The sequence below is a fragment of the Conger conger genome, chromosome 7 (genome assembly GCF_963514075.1).
Source record: "Conger conger chromosome 7, fConCon1.1, whole genome shotgun sequence".
NCBI classification, from domain to species: Eukaryota; Metazoa; Chordata; class Actinopteri; order Anguilliformes; family Congridae; genus Conger; species Conger conger.
In genome coordinates, this window is record NC_083766.1 from 24,985,988 (window position 1) to 24,995,896 (window position 9,909).

General features: G+C 45.3%; 1 protein-coding gene across 1 annotated transcript in view; it reads right to left on the reverse strand.

Annotated features, from left to right (window-relative positions):
- Positions 1-8,117: 8,117 nt before the first annotated feature.
- The window catches only part of bod1 (biorientation of chromosomes in cell division 1), a 2,884-nt gene continuing 1,092 nt past the window's right edge, over positions 8,118-9,909 (reverse strand). Inside the window, exons 3-4 of the mRNA XM_061248794.1 lie at positions 9,559-9,761; positions 8,118-9,016 (exon numbers count right to left, since the gene is read on the reverse strand). Of these exons, the coding sequence (XP_061104778.1) occupies positions 9,560-9,761 (202 nt within the window). The 3' untranslated portion in view covers positions 8,118-9,016; position 9,559. The remainder of the gene's footprint in view (positions 9,017-9,558; positions 9,762-9,909) is intronic.

Genomic DNA, 9,909 nt, shown 5'->3' on the forward strand with positions numbered 1-9,909 from the left:
CTTTATTGGACAGTATATAGTATAGAGAGACAGGAAGAATGGGAGCGAGAGAGAGAGGGGAAGACATGCGACAAATGTCGGACGGTCGGATTCGAACCGCCGACGTCGCGGCTCGCAATGAGCATGCGGTCAGTGCTCTGCAGGCTGCGCCACCGAGACACACCTCTTGTGTTGTCTTTGACTAATATTAAAATTTGTTTGATGATCTGAAACATTTAAGTGTGACAAACATGCAAAAAAATAAGAAATCAGGAAGGGGGAAAACACTTTTTCACACCACTGTATATGTATATATTTTCTTTTGCTAAATAAAATGATCGTTAGCCTGATGATGCCCCCGAGAACCGCAGCGATGCAAACGCAGCCAGTGAGTGCAGAAACCCCAATTTCGATTTTCCGGAATGTTCCCCGGAGAAGCGCAATGGTGCGCGCGTACGCAGCGAGTGTAGAAACCCAAATCTCCAGATCCCGGCTCCAGATCCCGGCTCCAGATCCTGGCAGTACTTCTCCCTCCGAGCGACAGCACCTCCGCTCATTTGGCAACCCTTTTTAAAAAAAACAAAAAAAGAAGAAGAAGAAGGAGTGCTTCCTGCCAGCGGGGCCAGCGGTGCCAGGATGAGCGGGAGTGCGTCCCTCGCCAAGCACAACATGGGCTCCGCGCCAGCGTCCCCTGCGTGGTGCCAGCCTTCCCGCTGTGCCAGGGCACCTGGGACGTTAGACTCCGGCAGGGTCACCTCAGACCACCCTTCCCCCCGCTCCCCCCCACGCGCCGCCCTACCTGTCACTCACCGGAGACGGAGAGAAGGCGCTAAAAGTGCGGTGACGGCGTGCGATTTCCACATCGCCTTCTCAAGCCATCTCAGACCGTCTGTCAGCCTCCTGAGAACAGGCCGTTCACTTCTGTCCCCCGTGGTCTTAATCTCCAGAGCCGCGTACTCCACTATGCTGAAGCCTGCGACTCAAAGGACATAAAACTAAAAGTAAAAGTACTTTTTACTGTAACATGTTTTTATCATCCAGGTCGCAAAAAATGTTTTGCCTTGTCTCAGCAGGCTGAAACTCAATAGGTAATTCTAGAGAGAACATTCCAGAAAACACCTTCCTCAGCCCTGTTTGAGGGCCCCTATTTTTACCATACATTACTGGCATTTAGCAGACACATTTACGCAGCTGGATATACGCTGTATGTCAAGGTCTGAGATATATTAGAGAACGATTGGTCCTCGTAGCCGATGTGTTGGATGCAGTAGAAATGGACAGGCATGAAGACCTGAGTGACTCTGACAAGGGCCAAATCGTTATGGCCAAACAACTGGGCTGGAGCATCTCTGAAATGGTCATGTTGTAGGGTGCTCCTGGTCAGCAGTTGTGAGTACCTACCGACAGTGGTCAGAGGAGGGACAAACCACAAACCGGTGACAGGGTGTTGGGCGCCCAAGACTCATTGATGTGCGAGGGCAACAAAGGCTGTCCTGTCTGTTCCGACAGAAGGGCTACTGTGGCTATAGTGGCAGTCTCAGAACATGACAAAGAGTTCTCGGTCATCTGTCTCAAACAAGAAGTCCGATCCATGGTGGTCCTCGCAACGTACAGGACTTAAAGGATCTGCTGCTAGATACCACAGAGCTGTTTTGGTGGCAATCGGAGGACCAACAAGCATATTAGGCAGGTGGTCATAATGATATGGGTCATCAGTGTGTACTGAAGCGCTCCAGGTTAAGTATTCATGGGAATCAAAGCCTTAGGGTTTGCAGCCTTAAGGTTAGCGGTTCCCTTCCGACTATACTACGCTGCCACCCTTTTTCCGCAGAGTAACTAGTATTGGGTTTGAGCGCTTGCACTGTGTGAAGTGGTGCGTGTTCTAGTTTCCAGTGCAAGACAGGGCTATGCCTTGGCCAGAAGCCCAATGGAAGTAAAGTGTAATTAGCCACAGCGAAAGCTACTGTAGGTACCCATAGCCTGGGACAGTAAGCTATTCCCTGCTTCACCGTCCATTAGTGCGACTGATTAACCCTAAAATATCCACAACGGCAACAGTTCTGCGAGAACTGATTCAGGTTCAGATCCTCATTCACATACTGTATAAAACATTTTCCCGAAACCCCACTGGCTACAGGATGAATTGAACAAGCAGAAAGTTCCTCATTATTTGTTGATCGCTGGGAATACAAGCGACTAAACGCTCCCCCTGCACTGTAAACCGCCATCGAGCGTGAAAATCTAATGAGCACAAAGTGGGGGAATGGGCAGGCTGCCACTGCGGATCGTATGACTGCATGTCCCCGAGCTGATATAATAATGCATTTTCCCAGTGCTGGTAAGCGCCGGTTGGAGGGCAGGACAGCTGGAATTCGAATCAGACGTCCCTGGGGCACGCGTTCCAGATGTGAAATCTAGACGGGTATACGATCCGACCGCGCGGAACTAATGGTCGGGCCGCGCTCTCGGCCCCCGTCCCTATTGGCCGAGGGGCGGCCTAATTGGAGGGTGATAACGGGCTCTCGTTCACGCTGGCTGAATTGGCCCAGAGTTTTTAAATGAACACTCCGTTCGTGGTCCCGTTAGCCAAGGACACGCAGAGTTCACAGGAAGTGCCTCGGAGCGCAGATTCCGGCAGGTTACGCGTTGAGTCCTTGCGGTTTATCGCGCTGTCGTGAGGATGGAAACGAGAAAAAACGTCTGCGCAACATGAGTCCGACTTTAACATATCGATGAAAGGTTAGGGAAGGAGGGTGCCCCTACCCCCTCTTGAGACATCACATCGAAGCATCCTGCAGTCAAGTGCCGATTATGATTTGAGAGATTGCAACATCATCAAGTCCTATGAGTTCAACTTTAAGGTGTGAGACCACAAGTTCTTAGCTGAACATTCTAATGCTGATGTAACAATCACTACTGGAGAATGAAAGCAACGTTCTAGAACATCCATCCATCCATCCATTATCTGAACCAGCTTATCCTGATCAGGGTCGCAGGGGGGCTGGAGCCTATCCCAGCATACATTGGGCGAAAGGCAGGAATACACCCTGGACAGGTCGCCAGTCCATCGCAGACGTTCTAGAACACTTAAAATAAAATAAAAAAACCTGCTCTTCAAAGGGTTAAACTATGTTCCTGGATCGCGAGTCTGCCTTTTGTATTAACACAGGCCTACAGCTTTGTAGTCAGAGATATGCAAGTGCTGGTTCTCTCCTGTAGAACTGTGTGGAACCTTGGCTGCAAAACTGCGGCACTCCTGTTGCATGGGTGAAGGTGGCACAGCTACAAGTAGTACAGGTGTCTTGGCCGAGGGTACAACAGTACTCCTCCACCTGGCACTCAAACCTTCGACTCCTCCTGTACCCATCACTCACGGAGAGCATGAAGGCTTCTGACAGATTCTGTAAGTTACACACTCGCTGCAAAGCGAAACATTCTTGGCTTTGTTGAGGCATGTCACTTGCCACCTGTAAATAAGTCTTCGAGCTGATTTACGGTCTGACAGTTGCTCGGAGACTTCAGTTACTACGGCCTCCGCAACTCCCCTTCAGCCATAAATCTGGCGGCTCACATCCGCTCGAAGATTCTCAGCAGTTGTGAGACTCAAATATCAAAACATTAGAGGTATTTTGCTTTACCCCCCTGGGAAATGTACCTCCCACCCTCCTGCTCCCCCCGTACCCTTACAGTAAAAATATTCACAGGTGATCAGCCCCAAGGATAGTAGCCTATGAAAGAGTGAATGTGCTTTTGTAATGCCAGAAGCCAAGGCAATATCCGAGGACTGAATGTTATGAGGCAAAACACAAGTTTGAGTGGCAGTGAATTGTGGCAACTGTAGATAACTCCCTATTGGCTTGGGCTAGGGACTGGAGGACTAGGAGATAGTTTACGCACAGCACACATTTGGATTTATATGGATTTGATTTGCTTTTTCGTTACCTAGGAAGAATTCTGTTACACAACCCCTGCCATTTTTACCTCAGGTGACCTCTGAATCTAACAGGAAGTGTCCATCGATATGCGCCAGTTGTGGAAATCTACAAAACATTAAGTTGCCTGGTGTTTCTAAAAAGAAACATAGCGCTTAATTTAACACACTCCTTTCCCAGACGCATTTCTACTTTATGAATTGAAGGTAAATACAAAAAGCAATCAGTAACGTTAAAACGTTAGCATTTTTTAATGGAACCTCGGTGCAGAGATCAGAGGCTAATCCAGATACAGGCCGCAATGCAACAACTAAAACGCGTTTCTGTTGAAGCTCTTGCACCAGTATTAGTCTCCTGGGTCTATTTACCCACCTTTTTCTCGTCTGCAAAAGAAGTCTTTAGCGACTGATTCTTAAATTATGCTGCTGGAAGTTGTGATTGGTAAAACACTAAAGCATTCAGTCTCTATCTTTTTTTTTCATACAAGCGAGAAAATATTACCGTTATGCCCTCCGCAGTTGTATTTCATCCTGACTTTACAATCTATGCCTTCAGTTATAACAAACCGATATCATGAAATATGCTTTTATGAGACTATCTGTTCATGTTTATTGCTTTTAACCTTTATATAAATAAATATATCCTTAAATAGACGGACATACCTTTCTACAGTATTTCACTGTAGACGTTTTGGTCGCGGTAGTTCATTTATCCAGTGAGTTATCGTGCTACACTGTGGCATGACACAGCATTACACTGACCTATTTTCACCAATGTATGTATCTCTATTTCATTATATAATAACTATCCTTTATTTATTCTTAATTATTAAACTATTCTTCTCTAGGTCTCATCATTCCCCAGGCATTTGGCCTGATTCCTTTTTAAGAGGGTCACATAATTATTTCTTACTTTTTTTTCAGTTAGTGTCGAAATGTGCTAAGAATGTCACGATGTGTCACAGGATGTCACAAGTACTATGTGCCAACTTTGAAATACAATTAATTATATATTTAGTATGGCACGATGAAAAATGCATACGGACTATTCAAATGATATATTAAATCTAGAGTCTAAGCATTCTATATGGCATTATACTTTCAAATCTGCTTCCATGCCGAACCATTCTTACAGCTACAAATCCAGCAACACGTTGGCGGTTTATATAATGAATATCCCCCTGACCTTCGTTCTCTGTGTACACCCCAAATTAAACCTTCCTTGCAGTTAGCAGTTTATTAACAATAAAGTGTATTGTTAGTGATGCTTCTACATTCTACATTTCTTGCTCGTGTAAACGGGCCCTGATAATGGCGAGGTGTAACTCAACTTGACGGATGAGCACAGTATATTTTTTTCAGACCACATTGTAAACCAGTTTCCTGGCCTGAATTGACAATATATAAATCTGCTGAGTCATGGTTGCAGAGGACTCTCACCATGGCAACTGCGACTAGATGGAAGTCGGTTGGCAGCGTTTAGCCTAGTGGCTAAGGTGCATAACTGGGAACCGGAAGGTTGGTGGTTCAAGCCTCGGTGTAGCCATGATAAGATCCGTGCAGCTGTTGGGCCCTTGAGCAAGGCTCTTAACGCTATATTGCTCCAGAGGGGATTGTCCCCACCGCTACGCCGTAGATTTGACGCAGAAGTGTAAATCAGGTTTTAGTCTAATTTAGTCTAAAAACGTCAGCAAAATAACTGTAATGTAGATGTCTGGCATGCAATTTCTGGAAATTTGTCCTGCAAAGGTGTGAGATTAACCTCTGCTCTGGCATGTAATCGTGTTCATGTTGGGACATAAGGCTGGGTACTTTTTTTTTGCAGTGCCACATGTGACTGCACTCAGTGAGAAGTGGTGTTCGCTTTTCAGAACATGGTTTGGAGTAGGCTTGCCCGCGCTCCACCAGAAGAAAAAAAACATTTTAAATAGTACCGTTCTAAAAGGAATTCAGTTTCACGTTGGGCCCAGAGTGTTACTTAAAGACGAGCTGAAACGGAAGTTAGAGCAGAACTAGCTTCCACAATATGACGTATACATATGTATACGTATACATTTTTGAAGGACGAGGAGTTGAGTTGCCTGATGTCAAATAAGGAGGGGGACACCAAGTGAGTGCCGCTGTGTGAAAACGATATTGATTGGAGGACAATGGAAAATTGAAGGATATTTCATCAACATACTGGTAAACGATGGCGTTTTTATGAAGATATATATATATATATTATGGAATATAAACTTTAAGGCGTGTTCGTATGGTTATTTTAAAAAATGTCAAAATTGAGGAAAAAGTTTGATTTGAGATTGTCTTTGTTAAATCGCGCCACCGCCAGGTGAGCGATGTCTGACGGCGATAACGTCTTTTTACCGAGGAGCTGAATTACTCTCTTGTGGACAGGAGTTTGTTGGGCACTCAGGAGACCAGTGCACAGCTGTGCACAGAAGCAGAAAAGGGTCATTCTCTTACCCCCTGGCCCCCCCTACCCCCTCACCCGCAGCCCATTCATTCTCCCTGTTTTAATTGTGGCTCTGGTATTTTATAATGTCCTGAAGACAAATGTAATGTCAGTTTCGCCCCTCCCGCTCCAAATGTGGTTAGCATTCCGTTGCACGCCGCATTAGCAGCCCTCTCCGAGGACCCTCCGATTTAATTGCTGCGTATCCCAAGCCAAAGGTGCTGTGTCACTACATTCTTGATGCAACGTGCAACGAGTCGACTCCAGTAAAACCTGGCTCCTTCTGTAATTCAGCGGGCTTGGATTCAATGAAGCACATCGCCCCAAATTCCAGCCAATTATATTTAATTAACAACATTATTTTTTTCCCCTGAAAAATCCATGTCACCATCCACTCATTTTTGGTTGCAAATTAAACAATATAAATGTACAAACTGCGTGGATTTAAGAGACTTGTTTTTCATGGACAAGTTACACGTTCGCTTACCATTTCTAACACGGAAATGTAGGCTAACTCATGTCACTTTCATTGGAGCACAATTTGCTTTATTTGAGTCAACATTGTGTCTATATTTTAACAATGAACTTCTAGCTCCAATTGTCCATGTTTCTGATGTTTCTGAGAACAAATTATGTGGTAATTGAGCAATTCAGGTTTGACCAATTCAATGAAGTGTTGAAGAGAAAATAAGGCAAAAGTGATGTTGAATCACTGCGCCCCCTGGTGGCCAAAAAGCAGTGTTGTCCCAGGTTGCAGCTCAGAACTTGAGATAAGTTTTTCATGCACTGAAACTTGTGTCCTCAACCTCAAAATAAATAAACAAGCAAGTGTAATGTTTGTGTGCAATACGCACCATGCTCACAGTCACAATAAACCATGAAAACATCTGAAAAATCGAATGCATTTCAACTATACAACAATGTGAACATTTAAAAAGTTATTGTTATTATATGAGACAGATTGGTTACATATTACCCCTGGTTTCACATCGTAAATAATACAAAAAAAATAACATACAATGAATATAACCTAGATACCTTTCTCTCAGTATCGGAGAGAAGGAGCTGAATGGCGAAGGGGGAGGGTGGCTCGTCTGGGGGTACACGGAGGACAAAGAGTCCTTCACCCCAATTTCTGGTTCCTCCCGCGCCAGACAGCTGAAAATGCCGTGGTTAAGGATGTGGGGGTCGGATTCCCACAGATGGGAGGGCCTCAGGGAGGAAAGGTATTAATTAGCATGAGCAGACACTGACGTCAGGCCGAGCTGGAGTCCCGGGATCTGTGTCCGTCTTAGGAAACCCGAGAGCCTCCACCCCCCACCCCCCGGGTCAAGACCCCTCTCCCCTCTTCCTCTCTGCTGTGGGGCAACGGTTCCCTTCACTGCAGCTGGCTTCTCTCACAAAATCATTTGTAAAAACGAAGAAAAGCGTTATGAGCATTCACAGTCACATATACATTCAGGTCAAGTTGTTTTGTTCAGTCAGTGTTAAATAGTTCCTTTAAATAGGTAATTTTAAAGTGATGAAAACTGACGCAACAATCTTCCCTGGAGCAATGTAGGGTTAAGGGCCTTGATCAAGGGTCCAACAGCTGTCCAGATCTTATCGTGGCTACATCGGCGCTTGAACCACCAACCTTGTGGGTCCCAGTCATATACCTTAGCCACTAGGCTACAGGCTGCTCCTACATTATTTGATCAATGTATAGTTTCCAGAGAATGTTGTGAGATTGACACAAAAAGATTTCACATGTGCCAGATCAATTAAAAATTTAATCATAAAAATGTATAGACAAGTCATACTTCAACAAGGACAAAATATTTTAAATCAAAGCATACCCATTACGCCATTCCATGATCAGTCCCAGACCACGGCCCTGCTCTCACTAAAACTCAATATATGAGTGTGCATCTAATGTGCATCTATAATCATGTTTAAAAATAAAAAGGAGCTCACAAGCTGCTAAGACCTAAAAACAAAAAATTAAACCAAACAACAAAACTGAAATAAGTATTTTTGCCTGTTTGTCTTTGGTTGCTATGCAGGCACATCTATACGAGTCACACATTTCATTTTTACAGATAACACCATGTGCCCTTTTCATTGCGAACTCATTTATTGACAAAAGAAAAACACAAACAATCCCATGGGAAATGACCCGCTTAAGAATGCCAAAGCTACTTATTTTTCATAAATAAAAATGGAGGAATTAAGTGCAGAAAAGTATTTTTGAAAAAGATTTTAAGGAGGAGCTGAAAAACACATTTCCATAGAGCATGACATGTTATTTGCGCAAATGCTCGAGACTCCCCTCCCGATGTGAGGCATGTCGTCTTTGGTGTGCCGCACCTGGGTGGGCAGCAGCCGCACCTGGGGAACACCAGGGCCTTGCTCAAGGGCCCAACAGCTGTGCAGATCTTATCATGGCTACACCGGGGCTTGAACCAACAACCTTCCCCAGTCACGTACCTTAGCCACTACGCTACAGGCTGCCCAATATGGAGCAGTATAGAGGGGGAGGGGGGGGTTTGGAACGCAGTAGCCATTTTGCATCACTCTCTCGTTCCACCGTTGTGTTGGACGACGTTTGGAACAGGTGAATTCAGTTAATATGTTGAGTGAAGCACCATGTTTACTCTTCCATCCTGCACCTTCACAAGAGAGCAGACAGAAGCACAGAGTAAGCCACAAAACCAATCTTTCCTCCACCCTTTACTTACCCAAGGTGCATGGCAAACAGTATTTCACATGCTACAGGCCACCCGGTACTACAGGAGCTAGTGCCAACTGGGAGAGGAGAACAGTGACGATGGCTGGTAGCCTATCACTATCTGTTGTACTGTTTGGCGGTGCTAATGCTAAACTGAAATGTAACCTTAGATTATCCCAAAATCTTTGTTCACATTTTGTTTTACTTGGTGCAGAAAAAGTGGTGAAGCCAGGAGAGTCAAAACAAACCAAGCGCCAAAACTGAAAGCTAGGTACTGGGACTGGGACTGCGCTGCTGAGTTCAGGCTAAATAGAAAAGAGCCCAGGTATATGTGTTCCTGCGTGGTTTAAATGAAAATTGTGTGTGTTTGCTTCTCTGGTGTTTGGGTACTCTTTCCTGTTATTTCCTTTTATTCTCCGAAGGCACATCCTTGTGTTTCCGACCCCTTCCTTCACCCAGACCCCGGCACTTAGGACCACAAACCTCAGGGAGTTTTTGGTAGGGTGCTGGGGGCCTCTTGCTGTTCCGCCTCTGGTGGGGGTGCGCCCGGGGCCCCATCCTCCTTCCTGTCACCGGAGAGGAAGTCATGGATGGCGTTCTCTATGTGGGGTCTGAAAATGTGATTCAGCTTGGGGTCCACCACCTGGGTAATGATCCTGTCCACACCTGACTCCAACATGCCTGACCTGTTCACACACACACATACACATTGTTTTTGGGACATGGATGATTCACTGCACAAGCAATTAGGTTTAGGCTAACTGAGAAAGCTAACTTGACTAGACAACTTTAAAAGCACATTCCTGTTACCTCAAAACACACCTCCAGCATATC